Source organism: Rhamphochromis longiceps, linkage group LG19, assembly GCF_057381845.1.
Source record: "Rhamphochromis longiceps isolate RC_006_pf linkage group LG19, R_longiceps_female_GT1.1, whole genome shotgun sequence".
Classification (NCBI taxonomy): domain Eukaryota; kingdom Metazoa; phylum Chordata; class Actinopteri; order Cichliformes; family Cichlidae; genus Rhamphochromis; species Rhamphochromis longiceps.
In genome coordinates, this window is record NC_140575.1 from 28,075,034 (window position 1) to 28,092,170 (window position 17,137).

General features: G+C 40.1%; 1 protein-coding gene and 1 long non-coding RNA gene across 3 annotated transcripts; both read right to left on the reverse strand.

Annotated features, from left to right (window-relative positions):
• Positions 1-1,772: 1,772 nt before the first annotated feature.
• On the reverse strand, positions 1,773-3,089 carry cga (glycoprotein hormones, alpha polypeptide). 2 transcript variants are annotated; one of them, XM_085390911.1, is made up of 4 exons: positions 3,036-3,089; positions 2,697-2,808; positions 2,278-2,462; positions 1,773-1,860 (listed from the first exon to the last, which is right to left on the reverse strand). In XM_085390911.1, exons 1-4 carry the CDS (start codon positions 3,087-3,089, stop codon positions 1,786-1,788), a joined length of 426 nt encoding a protein of 141 aa, XP_085247037.1. In that variant the 3' UTR covers positions 1,773-1,785. The 2 variants fall into 2 exon arrangements, with proteins under 2 accessions (XP_085247037.1, XP_085247038.1); XM_085390912.1 differs by lacking the exon at positions 3,036-3,089 and adding an exon at positions 2,898-2,918.
• Positions 3,090-15,716: 12,627 nt separating this feature from the next.
• Positions 15,717-16,181, reverse strand: LOC146646983 (uncharacterized). The gene is made up of 2 exons (XR_014908821.1): positions 15,967-16,181; positions 15,717-15,773 (listed from the first exon to the last, which is right to left on the reverse strand). It is a non-coding gene; the product is annotated as an uncharacterized LOC146646983 (long non-coding RNA).
• Positions 16,182-17,137: the final 956 nt, after the last annotated feature.

Genomic DNA, 17,137 nt, shown 5'->3' on the forward strand with positions numbered 1-17,137 from the left:
AGAATAAACCTTTCTAACATTAACGAACAGACTCGGTGCTCTAGTTTGTTACCTGGACCAGCAGGAAACATGTTACTCAGTGGTTATCAAGCTGGAGCCAGTTCAGCCAACTAGGAGAGCAAGATGAAGAGAAGCTAAAGTGGATGCGTATGTTTTTTTTTCTTTTATAATAAATAAAGAAGAATGAGATTTCTGATGCTATTTGAGCAGATGATACACACCTTTATTTCTGGGAAATTCAGCATGAATTCTTTTTTTATTGGTGAAAAGGTGTTGGGTGTGGGATGAGGGGCTTTGAATGAGGGGCAAGCCAGAAAAGAAAAATACAAAAACCACTGATGTAACTGTAACATGTTACCCTAAGCAAAGAATGAAGTGTTTTTATTATGTTTGTGTTTTATCATAATGCCATAAAACATTTGAAAAAATATATCAGATAGGTTGATATGTTAGAAAACCCTTCACATTAAAGGTTTTTCATTTCTCTCAACAAACTGTTAGGTGTGGCTGTGTGCAGGCAGGAATAGGACCCAAGGTGCAGACTCCGGAGACAGACGTGAACTCAAAAAAAGGCTTTAATTTAATACTCAAAATATAACAAAACTAAAAAAAACTCAACACAAACTTAAACTAGAGAAATGACAGAACACACAGCTAAGAAAACGGTAGATCGCGACACAGACACAGAGAAACACTGGGCTTAAATACACAGAGGGAGCAATCAGGGAATGGGTAACAGGAGGGAAACACAGCTGGGGCAAATCAGGCCTAACGAGACAAGAGGAAGCAAAACCAGACACATTGAAAGTCCATGTCTGATGTTAAAGTAAAACAGGAAACACATAACACAGACTGAACAAAGACACAGACTCATATGCAGGCACTACAAAGGGAACAGAGACGTGGGAACAGGGCAGACACAAACACTGACTGAACACGGGGATATAGGAACTTAGGATACACATAGACGCGAACTAGACAAGGGGATGCAGGTGATAGGGGAGACAGAGCAACTAAAGAAGACAGAGACATAAGCCATAAGACAGAACTCAAAGAAACCAAAAACTAGGAAGTATAAATAATATCAAAAACTCAAAAACCCTGGGTCGACGACCCAGGCATCCTAACACAAACGTTAAAGTCGAAGTTACGGTACATCACCACCCATCCTAATAGCTCTCTTTAAATGAACGTTTAGTATTAAAAATGACATCTTTATTAGGTGTCTGAGCTCATCCAAGTGTCATCAAACTGAAGTGGTTAAATCATCACTCTAATGACTTCTATCTTTCCTACGCTGACTTAAAATTCAGCTATATTTCTATAATTTATTTGCCATTAAAGCACATTTTGGCTGTTAGTTCCTGAAAATGTTCTATTCTGTCGCCTTACTGACATTAGAGTGTCTCAGCCAGAAAGTCAGTTCTCACTTTTTAGTGAGGTGCAGTTTGTGTAAGAATGCACCTTTCTCCAAAGAAACACTCATGAAAACCTCCTTGTAACAAATCATTCTGCATGGATTTAAAAATAAGACTCATTCCTTAATCCAAGCTCTTGTTGCACATTTTAATCGTTTTTCAAATCCACAATTTTTCAAATACAAATAAGGCAAAAAAAAAAAAAAAAGTAGGTTAAAGAAACATCACAGCCACAGAATTACTGTGAAATATATTCTGGAAACACAAACACATGCATTTTAAAACAGAGTAAAGCGTGTGCATATTAAAAGAAACACAACATGTTTGCCAAGCCGAAGGATGCAGAGTGGTCCCCAGTCCCCATCTGTCATATCTTATGAAAGTAACAGGTGCTGCAATGGCAGTCTGTGTGGTTTCTCACCGAAATGCCAGCTATCAGGATCTGCAAAAGGAACAGATGATTAAGGAGGGGGGAAAAGGGTGAACATTAACACAAAAATGGCATAACACTAAACCGTTCTGTCATGGTATTTTGCTCTATAGTCTGTAGTAGTGTTTTAAACTGAAATAAAAACCATATGAGAAGCTTATGTGCATTTTTTTCCAATAATAATAATAATAATAATAACCCTTTAAAAGTTATATAAGATCCCCTAAAATAAAAAGAAATGAATAACGCAATCATTCACTCAGAAAAAGTGCTTACATGTAATACACATCCTAACTATTCGATAGCATCCAACTCCAAGATTTGTTTTGCTAAAATCTTACTGACACCAACATAAATTAGGCTAAAAAGTCACAAATTCATAGAAAAGTTAAATAGCTGCCTGACATTGTCATGTGTTTGTGCCTCTACCTCGTGGCTGTGCCTTGCGACGCAGCACGTCGCCTCTGAGGTGATGTTTTTTGGGATATTCATTGTCTTCATGGCTCTGAGAGGTGTCGGGTACGCTCTGGAGAAGCAGCAGCCCATGCACTGGTAAACCGGACGTTCCCTTGAGAAAAGATTGTTCTTTCTCAACGTGCATTCTTCACAGCCCACTAGAGAGGGTGGTTTAGAAAAGGGAACCATTGCTAAAAAACCCAAACTGCACGGTTTGCAATATTGTGCCAGCATTTGAACACTGAGATTAAAAACACAATCTCTGTGATAAGAAATTTAGAACAGAACATTGTGACTTTCATAAGACTCAGATCATTTACATTTAATTTCAAGTCCAATTATAAAACACTGGATGAACTTAAAATAGTATTTACATCATAAACAATTCTTACTGTTTGATAAGTCAATGTTGGGATAGGAATCAGCTATGTAAAGAAGAAAAGACAACAGCAGAAGGGACAGTCCAGGTGACTTCAGTGAGCCCATGGCGGTTGTAGCAATTATCTAAAAATATAGAAACAAATACAGAGAAAGTGGTAAATGCAAATAAAGAACTATAAAGTTAAAGCATAAGTATAGAGACAGAGTATTACCATGTTGAGAGAAAGTGTCCCCTTCACTGTGCCTCTGTACAGAACTTACTTGTAGTGAGAACTTCTAGTCTAATCCATCCCATTATATAGCCCACACATTTTCCTAGCAATTTCCTGGATTAAGTGAAGCTTACCAACCTTATCAATGATCTCTGTGACCCAGTGGAAACTCAAAACATACTTCATTATCATCCTTCCATTCTGACGACGGTGGTTACATTTAATCCCCGGATTTTTGTTACTAGGTAACTGAGGGGTGAGCAAAAAGGGGGGAATTAATTAGAGATTTATCTTAGGCATTTCGGTTTAGTGGACAAAGGTCATTTTTAAGGCTAATGTGCATAAAACTGTTTTCGTGACTTTTTAGAATTCTGAGGTGTGTAAAAAGGGCCGATGCTGAAATACACAATTTATTAAAGTGATGTCATCAAACTAAATGTTGCTGCCTTTTCTTAACCGCTCTCGGTTCCACGGGGACTAACACGAATAGATGCAAACGTCTAAGAACAGCAGCTGAGAACAACAAAAGACCTGCTCCGGTGGTCTCTGATTTACCTTTCTTTGAGCCACGATTTTGCTTTTACATTGAACGAGTCAATGGTTTTGTTTGCGGTGATAAAAAAAATCCACATGTGTGGATGTTTAACTGTAAAACAGGATGTTTTTCATTTTGCATCAAGTGCTCTCATTATGGGTACTTGTTTACTGCTAGAGTTTAAAGTCATTTGACTCACTAAATGTAACTCCAAAATACTAAGTCAAAAATGGTTGCACAAACAGTCATCACTAAGACCCGCGTCAGATGTTATCAGTCCATACAGTGGGTGTTATTAGCAGAAATCAGTCCTATTTTATGCCATTAATTTAATACTTTGGCACTAGTTAGAACTTATTCCATCTCTTCAAGTATGATCTCACATGAAAAATTCATACTGGATTCTGTATTACTGACAAGAAAGCATCTGGTTAGCTTATAACATTACATCAATACTGTATATACCTTTTTTTAGAGCATGTATAGAGCTGTTAAAAACTCGTTGTCCCCTCACACTCACAAGATCATCAAAGAAATGTTGACATTAGACAAAGACCATTCATTTACCCTAATACACGATATTATGTTTTAAAGACTGCATTTTGTATTTAGGTTATCTTTGACTAATATTCAGATTTGTAAAAATGTATCCGATGTTCAGAAACATGTAAGCGTGAGAAATATACAAAGAAAAAAAAAGAAAGCAGGAAATACTTTTTTCACAGCACTTTGACTCATTTTAACACTGTGGCTTTCTGTAAAAACTGAGATGTAAGATGTGAAATAGTTCAGTCGAGCATTTTTGTCTTCCTCTTTTCACCTTATGCTGTGTTAAACTAACTCCAATACATCTTATTTCACGGGCAGACATCAATTTTCATGTACATTTTCAGCACTTCTAAAAATAATGCATGTCTTCCTCTGTAAAACTCACTCACTTCCTATTGTGAACTTTTAAACAGGCATTACAGAAATAAACCTAAAAAGATTTCATCTGTTTCTCAGTAGAGAAACATTTTTTTTAAAAGAAAGGATTAGAATTAATTTAGATAAAAGAAGCTATGAATTAATGAGCTGGTGTTTGATGGTTGTTAGGGGGGATCCATGTCTCCACCTCTAACATCTAAAATGTCAAGGATGAATATGAATGTATTTTGGATTTTGGTTGTGTGTTTACATAAGAACCCATCCCTCGTGTCCTTGGTTGTGCTGGTGATAAATCCTTGGCTTAAGTGTAGAAGACAAGATGTTCAGTGGCCCGAAATGTTAAGAGATTATTTTTTTTGCCATATGCCAGATCAGTCGTTGTAGCATGAAATGTAACTGCGTTATAAATCTAACATTCATAATAAAGTAATTATGCTAAAAAGTATTTGACTGTATGCTGTTGCTTTGCATAGCTGGAAGGCAAATCCAATTTCAATCAAATCAAAATATAATGGCCACATTAGCGCTGCTATCTGAGAAGGCCTTTCATTGAAACTGTTAATTTTAACCATAAAAAAAGAATAATACTACATCTCTTTGACTGCTTTTATTCATTTATTTATTTATTTATTTATTACCCTTTCATGCTTTTTTCTGGGTTACTTACGTAACACCATATTTGGCTATTTGCAGCAGTGTCTAAAATAACTGCTTCAAATCATCACTGATGAGTGAGTTCGTGTAATGAAGCCGAGCTGAATAAGTATGTCAAAGGAAGTGGAGATGTTATGAGATGTTTACAGTAACTGACAGTTCAGAGGAGGGGTGCTGCATATTAAAGGGATTTAACTGAAAGTTCACTGAAAACAACAGTCAGTGATAGAAACACTCATCTTTCTCACTAATCTGTTTCACAGTCTTCTGCTTTTTATACTCAAGTATTATGTTACATTTCTGCAGATTCACTTGAAAGCCTCAAACTACTACCTTGTCCACAATCATCTCATTCCACTGTCAAAATGAGGACAAGGATCAAAAGTTGTAGTATACATAGTTACGTGCCATGAGAATACTCTTTAGTTGGTTAGATGTTGATGATGTAGAAGAAGCGGCTTTTCTCAACCATTGAAATAACTGTCATCATCACTTGTGTTTTTCAGGACATATGGTTTTTCAGGACTTTGTTGTTGTGAAACTGGCCAGTGCATTTCTTCTATGTAAATCATTTTTTCTTCTTCTTTTTTTTTTATCTCACATGTAAGCTATAAAGTACAAATTCAACACTTTGAATAAACTACAGTTATTATGTCTGCTTTGTTTGTCATGAAATAATAGGGGAATCGATTTGCCTATGAAACAACTTGTCAGTTAATTAAAAAAAAAATTGAAGAAGATGGATAAAAATGGCTGCCATTTCTATATATTTAATGCTAAATTTAACAAACAAAAACCCCTTGTTCAGAAGTCTGCTATAACATTGTTGTTTGATTTAAAATCTGCTGTGGTAGTGAAGAGAGGCAAAAGAACAACTGTTGATAAGGATGTAGAAGAGATACGATGTATTCTTAGTTACCAAGGTAACTGCAATATTTAGTGATAACAAATTTCTATTAAATCTTGAACTAACCAAGCAGACTGGAAAATGTGTTGTATAACATGAAGTAAAGCTGATTGGACACAGTGGTCGTAGCACAATCTTACATTTTCAATTCATTGGGTTAAGACTATTTACATCATTTAGCTTTTTCGAACGGGGATATTGACATCCTGGAAAAGATTACTCTGATTAGAATTGAAATGCTTTGTAACAGGATAGAAGTGATCACTCAAATCAAGTTTGGAATCATTTCTAGGGAACCTTTCCACTGTGGGGACAAGTGGATACAAACCATTACAGCAAAAATTTCCACCACAGCATAACAGAGCCACTAGATCCACTCAATAGTTCAAGTTTTTCCTTTATTTTATATATGAGAACATGAAAATGAGCTCCAGCATGCAAGAAATATCAGATCAAATATTATTTCTCATTCCTCGGACTCCAGAATCAACTTTCTGGGATTTCCTTACCTGGATGATTGAGCATCCATCAATAGCATCCAACACAGAAATGTGTTTCTGATCCCCTGTGAGTGAGAATGATGGGGGGCCAAAAAATTACATTCCTCTTTCTGTGTGCTGTTAATTGATGTTCGTAGGGGACTTTCAGTTACACTTTTAGGTACAAAGATCCCTTTTGATGCTATTGTGCATCTACTCAAGTCAGTCGGTTAGGGATGTGTTAGAACAGGAGATTCACAAAACTGCAAGGAACAGAAATTTTGCTGAGTTCCTCAGAAGGGAGATTAAAAGAGACACATGGCAGCATGAGAAATATCCCTAGTGCCTGTGTCTATTTGAATATGCCTGAGCATGTGTATTACTAAAAAAATATTAACAAATATAAACCACAACAATAACATAAAAACTATCACTACATCAATTACATATTAATTACTACTGATCAGAGTGCTTGGAGTCATTAAGATATTTATCTTTATAGAGAAATGTTATGTTGCTGTTATAGTTCGGCCTGTGGATCTGTGACCTATTCTGGTTGTACTCCACCTTTAAACTTTTGTCATAGGCAATAGTCTCCAGTTCTCCCATGACTGGTTTTTGGGTGGATGTTACAGCTCTGTGGTGCTGGCTTTAGACATCTACACATTTTTTAATGCCAAAATAAAAAAATTTTATAGCTCAAGGAGAAATTCAAGAGAAAAAGTTTTGTTTGTCTGACTTATTAATGAGCTCTTTGTGTGTGTAGCTCTTGAAACAACAGTTTTTGAATTATGCTTTAAACTACATTTGTGACCTGTTTTGGGCATTAGTAGTGAGCTTTTTACTATTCCACAAATTCAAAGTGGACATAAACCTAACCTGTTGACCAGGGGCGGAGCGTGGGGGTGGCTTACTGGGCTTAAGCCCGGGTTGTTTTGTCAGAAGCCCGGGGTCTTTTGGAGTGTAATTTTTTCATAGTTAGATGTCTGGCTGACAACTGTATAAAACAAAAAGTACACACAATATTCGAAGCACATAGTGCACACTGTGGGAATTTACGACTGTGCGTGAATCCCCCCTCATATTGGTATGATCCGAGCTCAGGCACTAAGCGACTGAGCGAGGGGGCGGGGCAGCTGCTGCCAGCAGTGAGTGCGCTGTTGGAGAAACGGAGCCAGCCATACTAAGGAGAGCTTAAGTTTGACCAGGTACCAAAGCAAATCATTCGTACCGTACAAATAATGTAAATATGACGGTGAATCACGAAAGATTGATATGAAACTGATCACTTGACCAATATTACGTTACTTGCTCTTCAAGTGAATCAACAAATGGCGAAATGAAAAGCCGAACAAATGCTATTTTTTTTAGAGAGTCTTAGCTTACGTGTGTTTATTTCATATTTTCAGTTCTTACCCTCCCCGACTAAATCGGTTTCAGTTATGTACTGAAACATAAGAATGGACATAAGGAGCTTCTTTCAAAGAAAAAACTATAAAATGTTATTTTATATATTATGCTTTGTATGTTGTTCAGTATATTTCTATGCAAAACAAGAGGGATTTCAGGACACAGCAGGATATTTACATTTGTAACCAGATATTTACACTTTAGGGAGAAAACATAAAACATTTTTACTGTACAACATCAATTTAGAGTAAACTTTTGTTTTAGATAAATATTGAAATATATTTTGAATTAGTTAAATGTCAGAATAAAGAGAGACAGAGCTGTCTATTTATTATCACTTTCATCAAATTTAGGAGTACATATACACTAAGTTTATTGTTAATTAATAAGAAAATTCCAGACGATTCCATTCTGAGCTGAAGAAGCTTCTGATAGGTTAGTAGAGTCCATGTGAGTAAATTGGTGGCACACCTGTGGATGCATATAAGGCAAAACACAGAGCCTGTTTCTGTGACATGGGAAAATCAAGAGATGTAGCATTCCAGCCGGACTTTATTCAGACGATGCACTCAATGATCATTACGGATGGACCATGGTGGGGTATTCCAACCCATTTATTCACAAATTGCCATAGACACATCGTAAGAGCTGTAATCATAACATAAAACAAATAAACATTCACTTGATATAACCACGTTTCTGTTATGCTAATCAATTCACAGAAAAGGCACAGGAGGTGCTAGCATCAGCCTGCTAGATCGCTCATAAACTTATTAACAATCAAGTAATACATTTACAAATTGTCCGAAATGTAAACAACAAGTACAACACACAAACATACCTGTTCGCCTTCCAGCTAGATGCTAATTTTAAGATGGATGGAAAACGATAACCTTCTCATTTAATCCTTTCTGCGGCAAGCAGTTGCGGTACGATCTTCCTTCCCGGAAGTTGCCCGTTACGAATTTCAAAATAAGAGTCTAATCTATATTATAAGGTATAATTCGTTCAGGGATTTAACTGTTTGAAAAATATCAAATAAACAAATAATCTGGGTCATTTACACTCCCACCAAATCATTAGTGTTCAAAAACATAACTCCATAAACATAGGAAGAAAGAACACAATGATTTCATAATACAAATAATGACCAAACAACAGAAGCATAGTATGCAAGGAATGGACTAGTCACCTTCCAACAATAAGACTAGTTTTTGAACTGGCCGTTCGAGCACTGACCGCTTAGTAAGACGTTCACCATTTTTGCCAAGTTTCCTGTCACCTAGACAGAGCTTCACTCTCCTAACCAGTCCATCTCTGTCCATTGTAGTCTCTACGACTCTTCCCAACCTCCATTCATTTCTGGGCAAGTCTTCATCCTTCATTATGACTATATCCCCGATCTGCAGGTTTCTCTTTGGGGTGTGCCAGCGTTGTCTAAAGGCAATGTTGGCTAAGTACTCTTTCTGCCAACGGCTCCAGAACTGCTCGGCCAAATATTGTACGTGGCGCCATCTCTTTCTCGCATACATATCTTCCCTTATGAACTTGCCGGGGGGAGGAAGGGCCATGGTAGACTTCAGGGTAAGTAAGTGGTTTGGTGTCAGTGGCTCAAGACTGTTGGGATCATGTAGGTTTTCAATAGTGAGAGGACGACTATTAACTATCGTCATTGCTTCATAGAAGAATGCTCGGAGGGAAGCATCAGGTAGGTTTCCAGGTGAGAGTCCAAGGGTCGCGTTGAGAACACTCCTGACTGTTCTAATTTGACGCTCCCACACTCCACCAACATGACTTGATCCAGGAGCATTTAGGATGAAGTCACACTGCTTCTTAGAAAGGAAGTTCGTCAGTTTATCACCATTTAATTCCGTGAGGGCTTCCTGCAGTTCATTCTTGGCTCCTAGGAAGTTACTGCCTTGGTCAGATTTGATCTGGCGTACGGCTCCACGTATAGCAATGAAGCAGCGCAGTCCAATTATGAATGAGTCTGTAGATAGATCCTCCAGCATTTCAATATGGATGGCTCTGGAGGAGAAGCAGGTGAAAAGGAGACCATATCGTTTTCGCACACTACGTCCTTGCTTGCTATAGAAGGGTCCAAAGCAATCCATTCCACAGTAGGTAAAGGGTGGAGATGGATTTACTCGCTCTGGAGGGAGATCGGCCATTTTCTGTTCTTCTGTCCGTCTCCGAAGCTTCCGACAAACTACACATCGGCGAAGATAGGATGCAACCGTCCTGCCAATTCCTGGTATCCAGTAACCTCTTGTCCTAATTGCACTGAGAGTCATTCCCTTGCCTTGATGTTTGACTTCTTCATGACAGTATGCTATGATCATCCTTGTAACATGATGTTCCTTTGGAATGATGGTAGGGTGTTTAACTGAGAGAGGAAGGTTTGAATCACGGAGTCGACCTCCCACCTTAATCACACCATTGTTGTCCAAGAAGGGGTTGAGGTGATGTAGCTTGTTATGAGGTGGCAGCTGACAACCTTTCTTCAGTAGCCGCACTTCCTCCGAATATGTTTGTCTCTGCAGATCTTTGATGATGAGGCGCTCGGCTTCTTCTCTTTCCTGCACTGTAGAGAGGCCGATTGACTTATCCTTGTTGATCCTTCGAAGAATGCGAGCCACTGCACAGATGGCGCGAGTCCAGGATGAGAACTTTGCCAGCCGATAAGTAAGAGAATCTTGTTCTACAGTTTCCGTGTTTAGAGTCCGTGTTTCCTTAACTTCTGGATCTCCGACTGACAGTTCCGGAGCCACCTCTTCTGAGAGGTCAACTCCCTTTTCCCATAGAAATGCAGGGCCGGTAAACCAGTCCGATGATATTAGCTCATGGACAAAACAACCTCTAGAAGCACGATCCGCAGGATTCTGGTCAGTAGGGACGTATCTCCATTGCCTTTGATTCGTGTAGAGATGTATCTTCTGGATACGGTTGGCTACGAATGTATGAAAACGTCGAGCCTCATTATTGATGTACCCTAGTACAACCTTGGAATCGGTCCAAAAATGCTCTTCAATGTCCGCATATCCAAGTTCTTCCTTCAAAACATTGCTGGTTTTCACAGAGATGACTGCAGCCGTCAACTCTAATCTTGGGATCGTGGTGACCTTTGTTGGGGCGACACGAGATTTGGCCATGACTAAAGCACAGTGGATGTCTCCTTCTTCATTGCTAAGCCTCAGATATGAACACTGTCCATAGCCAGTAGTGCTTGCGTCGGAGAAGTGATGTAACTCACGTTTAATAACCCTTCCGAAATCTGCCGGGGCATAACTTCGGGGTATATTTATCCTCTCCAAGTTGTTGAGGTCGTTTTTCCATTTCTCCCACCGTGGACGAAGTTCGTTGGTTAGAGGGTCGTCCCAACCTGTTCCATGGCAGCACATCTGCTGCAGCACTTCCTTTCCAATGAGCAAAAAGGGGGCTATGAGACCCAAGGGATCGTACAGGGATGCAACAATGGACAATATGCCTCGACGTGTTGCAGGCTGTTCCTTAAGGTTGGTGATGATCTTCAGGCAGTCTGATTCGACGTGCCATTGGATACCCAACGCTCTCTCTGAAGGTAAGTTATCAAAGGCAAGGTTGAGGTCTTTAATGTCTGATGCACGTTCAGTTGCTGGTATGCTTACCAGGACAGCTTTGTCATTGGACACAAACTTGTGGAGCCTAAGACCACCCAGGGCACAAAGTTTTCTGGCTTCTTCTGCTAACTTGATAGCCTTCTCTGAGCTGTCTGTACTTGTGACTCCATCGTCGACATAGAAATTTCTCAGAATGAACTGAGAGCCTAATGGGTACCGGTCTTTATTTTCTGTAGCCAAATGCTTCAATCCGTAGTTTGCACAGCCAGGCGATGAGGCTGCGCCAAAGATATGCACCCTCATACGGTATTCTTGGGGCTGTGCACCGAGATCTCCTTTCTTCCACCAAAGGAAGCGCAGGTAATCCTGGTCTGACTTCTTCACATGAAATTGGTGAAACATTTTCTCTATGTCGCACATCAATGCAGTGGAGTGCAACCGGAAGCGAAGAAGTACACCGTTGAGATTGTTCATCAGGTCAGGACCAGTGAGCAGATGATCATTCAAACTGGTTCCCTTGTACTTGGCAGAGCAGTCGAACACCACGCGCAGTTTGCCTGGCTTCTTGTCGTGGAATACACCGTGATGAGGTATGTACCATTTTTCGCCCTCTTTCCCATCATCGTGGACTTCCTCTGCATCACCCCTTTCTATGACCTCCTCCATGAACTTGATATACTGTTCTTTGTACCCTTCATCCTTTAACAGCTTCCTCTTTAGATGGCTCAGACGTATGACTGCAAGCTGTTTGTTGTCAGGTAAGGTAGGTCTCTCCTTAAAGGGCAACGGCATCTCGTAGTGACCTAGACTGTTCTTTTCGATGTGGTTCTTGAGTTTGTCCAGGAACAGGATGTCCTCCTGAGACACTGGTTTGCCGTCTTCCTTAGCATCCTTAAAGTCAGACTCTAGAATGCGAATGGCATCTGCCGGAGTGACTGGTGGGAGCTCCCTGACTGCAACTCGGAAGCACTGTCCCGCCGTACTTGAGGTGTCGGGGCATGTCAACGTACCACCAACTATGCTCCATCCTAAGTCGGTACGAATTGCATAAGGCTCATCGTCTCCTCCCGTTATGACGTCTCTTGGTGCCATTGCTCGTGCGCAGTTATAGCCTATCAATAAACCAACCTCACAGTCCTGTAGAGGTGGAATCTCTTCTATGACCTTGGAGAGATGATTCCACCTTTTAGCTGTCTCGCATGTTGGGATATGGGCTCTGTTTACTGGTATGCAATCCTTGGTATAAGCAGGAGGAAGGTCGATGAGGAGGGAAGAGCGATAACCCCGAACACAAAGCCCTGAGACTCTTTGGCTCTTTACGATCACGTCGCGTCCAATCATCGTAGTTAACTTCAGCTTAACTGGACAGGAATCTGCCTTTAATACATCACTCAGTTCCTGGTCAACAAACGTCGTGTCGCTTTGCGTGTCCAGCAAGGCGTAAACCAGTTTCTCAGTTCCTGTATCCTTTTTTGACACCCACACAGGCACAATCATTGATGTGTTAGTTGGCTGTCCGGTAATCACTGACATTGAAGTTGCAGCAGCCTCCGTTTGGCCGGCATTGCTCAGGATAGTGGTTTCCTGTGGCAGAACTCTTTCCTTCTTTAAATAGTTGTCATCGTGTAAACAAGTGGGATGTTTACCCTTGCACGTGTTGCATGAGTGTCGATGTCGACAGTCTTTTGCACTATGTCCAGGTTTGGTGCAGCCATAGCAGAGCTTATGTTCTCTGACAAAATCTCGACGCTCCTCCAGAGTTTTAGCAATAAACTTGGGACATCCATGTAGTCTGTGTTGATTATTTTGACAGAAGGCACAAGGAGACCTTTCCTTTCCTTTAACTGGCTTGAGCCTCTCGGTGTCAGCCTCAGTCTGTGTGTTTAGAACGCTTGCCTTGTTCCTCTTAGGGTCTCTGCTGCCTTGTTTTGCAGTGCTCGACTCAGAGCTGCGGAGGGCATAAGCTGAGGTGATTGGATTACAAGCAATCTCTGCCTCTGTCGCCATAAATGCGGCGAAGTCCTTAAAACTGGGGAATTCCTTATTGCCCTTTAAGGCTTCAGTAACCTTCCTGTTCCAGTGAGATGCTATCCACTCTGGTAGTTTAAGGATTAGCTTCTTATTCTCTTCACAGTCTTTCAGTATTTCGAGGCTCTTCACATGTGTCATTGCATCTTGGCAAGCGTTTAAGAAATCTGAGAAGTCTCTTAATCCTTCTGCATCTCTTGGTTGGATCTTTGGCCAATCTGTGAGCTTATCTCTGAAGGCTTTCTGTATAATAAAGGTTTGGCCATATCTGTTATCCAGTTTGTTCCACGCATCCTTATAAGCGTCGCTGTCATTCCTATAGAAAGTTCCTTCTAATGTTTTACGAGCTGGGCCGCCTACATACTTCCTCAAGTAATAAAGTTTGTCTGCTAGGGAGATGGCCTTTTTGTCAATAAGTGACATGAATGAAGTTTTCCACTCGATGAACTGAATGGGGTCCCCACTAAATACAGACGGCTCTGGAACTGGAAGTCTATTTAGAGCCATACTGTCTTGTAGGGCTTGGGCAAGGGATGACACGTTTAGGTCGGGTGGCGATGCTGTGACGGTGGGAGTTGGAGGGTTGATAGCAGGGGGAACATGATGGTTTCCCACTGAACTATTAGAGGAATGGAGACTGCCTTCCTGCGAGGCTACCTGGCTGTAGACTTGCAGTTTGGCCCGAGCGGCCCTCAAATTCTTTTCTGCTTGGAGGCGTTCAAGTCTGCGCTTTTCTACTTCCATTTTTCTGTGCTGTTCCTCTATCTTCTCCATTTGTCTCTCTTCTTCCAGCAACCCTTCAAATTCGACTTCCTTAGCAGCTAGCTCTGCTGCTGCATCCGCCTGTTTGAGTGTTAGAGTAGTGCCTTTGTGACTACGGATTGACTTTGTCACTCTAGATGCAGTGGATCCATAGATGGAGCGTGCGTAGCTGTTCTTAAGCAGCTCCCTGAGACGGCAATGTACTTGTTCTGCATCATAATCACCATCGAGATCTGACATTCTCTCGTAGGTAACTTTCATAATTTCGGCTGTAACTGCCTCACAACTGTCAACGTGACGTCTTAATTCTGGAGAAGGTGTAATGTGACTTCGTATTTCAAGGTAAGTGTTTAACACAGTTTCTTTCTCTTTCTCCAAAGAATCCATCAAAGATGCCAGCTCGCCTTTACTAATGTCTGACTTGAGCTGCTCTCTTGACTCTCGGGCTCGAATCTTCCATCTTTCGTACGTTGAGATGAACTTTCTTTCCCTTTTTCTTGCTTCCTCCTGTTGCATTTCGAGCGCCTTTGGAGTTGGGAATTTTGTTCGAGTGGAACGTCGGAGGCCTTCCTTAAGCTCACCTTGTAAGTTGTTCAACGTTTCTTCTCTGCGTTGAATTTCCTTCTCCAAAAGTTCTATTTCCGTAGTTTCTGATGTGTCTTCAAGAGACGCTTTAAGCCCTTTGATTTTATTCTGCAGGTCGACTATCTGATGCTCTAGTTCTGTTTGTGAGGAGGGAGTCTCCATTTCCTTCGTGTTTATGTTATTTACTTATCTAATTTGCAGGCTTTAGTTAATGAGCTGCTTGTGGTTACTATAACTTACAGGCTGCATTAACAGAAGGGAGGAGAATCTTTGCACTTTAAACCAAGTTGAAATAGAAGCGGATAACCAACACAACATTGAGAAGAAATGTATAAAATAATGAATGCAACCTGCTAGCTGTTGCAAACTGATGTGGTAAAGTAAACCTCTTATGCTAAACACAGATCAATACACCATTACTATTGTACAGTTACAAATTGAACTAAATGCCCCTCTTTCACCCCCTTTTGAGTCAGTAGAAAGAATGATAAATATACAGTAGTGGTGGTAAATACCAATAAACAAAATTACTTCACTTGTTATTACTTCATGTCCGTCGTGTCTTAATGCAGCAGATGTCCACAGTAGTTGACGACCTTCTCTCTCCCTTTAACCACCACTGATGAGAATGAATGTCCTTTCCTTGTCGATTAGAATGAAATGTTCCATACCTTTTCTGACCGTCACATCAAACCATTAAGCCAGCTGCATGATGATTATAAAGTCTCTGTCTAGAAGACCCATAGAATGGCACTGAGTTGCTCCGTGAAATGTCTTGTCAATCCCAGACGAATAGCAACACAGCTCCGTGACTCGTCCTCGTGGTTCCGTGGTGCAGGATGGCAGCAGGATGATGCGGGGGATCAGCTCTTACTGTAGCATTCCAGCCGGACTTTATTCAGACGATGCACTCAATGATCATTACGGATGGACCATGGTGGGGTATTCCAACCCATTTATTCACAAATTGCCATAGACACATCGTAAGAGCTGTAATCATAACATAAAACAAATAAACATTCACTTGATATAACCACGTTTCTGTTATGCTAATCAATTCACAGAAAAGGCACAGGAGGTGCTAGCATCAGCCTGCTAGATCGCTCATAAACTTATTAACAATCAAGTAATACATTTACAAATTGTCCGAAATGTAAACAACAAGTACAACACACAAACATACCTGTTCGCCTTCCAGCTAGATGCTAATTTTAAGATGGATGGAAAACGATAACCTTCTCATTTAATCCTTTCTGCGGCAAGCAGTTGCGGTACGATCTTCCTTCCCGGAAGTTGCCCGTTACGAATTTCAAAATAAGAGTCTAATCTATATTATAAGGTATAATTCGTTCAGGGATTTAACTGTTTGAAAAATATCAAATAAACAAATAATCTGGGTCATTTACAAGAGATGTCAACCAAAACACCAGGAAAAGAACTGTGGAGCTCCATAAGTGTGGCTCAGTTTGAATACAATTTGGTGCCATTTACAATTAAGAAATACAGACAGTTTCTCTCTTTACTCTTAAAGTTAACAAATATGTTTTTTATATTTATCAATCTAAAAAAATAAACATTTAGTCTGATTTGATGTTACAATTAAAAAAGTGTTTGTGTTTTGATCTGAAGAGTAAATATCTGGTTTCAACTGTATATTTGATGATTGTCAGCACAAAGAGGGAGAGAGAGGAACAGAGAGGGAGAGAGAGAATGAGGACAGAACAGAGATGAACAAGAGCGGGTGAGACACACATGTTAGTCAAATGGTTGTTTACCAAAAGTATCACCGTAGGTCCTCATGTATCTCGTACCTAGTGTTTCTTTTTAGGTTTGTTATTTTTCAAATTCTATATTTATTAAGTTATGCAGGCTTGTTTGCACAACAAGGCTGAATAATTATATAAACTTTTCTCAATCTAAATAGTGGACTTTGGTAGAATTAAAAAATAAGTGTAGTGCAGGTCTATGATGATTTTTAGTGCTACTATCATCTAGTTCTGATTGTGGTTCTGTCTTGGTTAAGTCCTCAGTAGTCCTGATTTTGAACTGTTGCAGTCCTGTTTTAATTCCGGATCAGTTCTGGGTCTGGTTGAATTGGGGTTTAGTCCCTGTGTCTTGATACAGGCCCGACTTTGTTCTGCCTTGCTGCTTAATTAAAAAACTAGTTTAAGGTGTCCTGCACATGTGATATATATTTTTCCCTATATGAAGTCATTCTTTTTTGAACAAAACTCAAAACAGAGCCAATTAATCTTTCAGTCATTTCTAACCCCCCCCCCCCCCCCCCAAAAAAAAAAAAAAAAAAAAAAATCCCACATGCATACTACCCTTTAGGGCTAAGCCCCGGGTGTTTC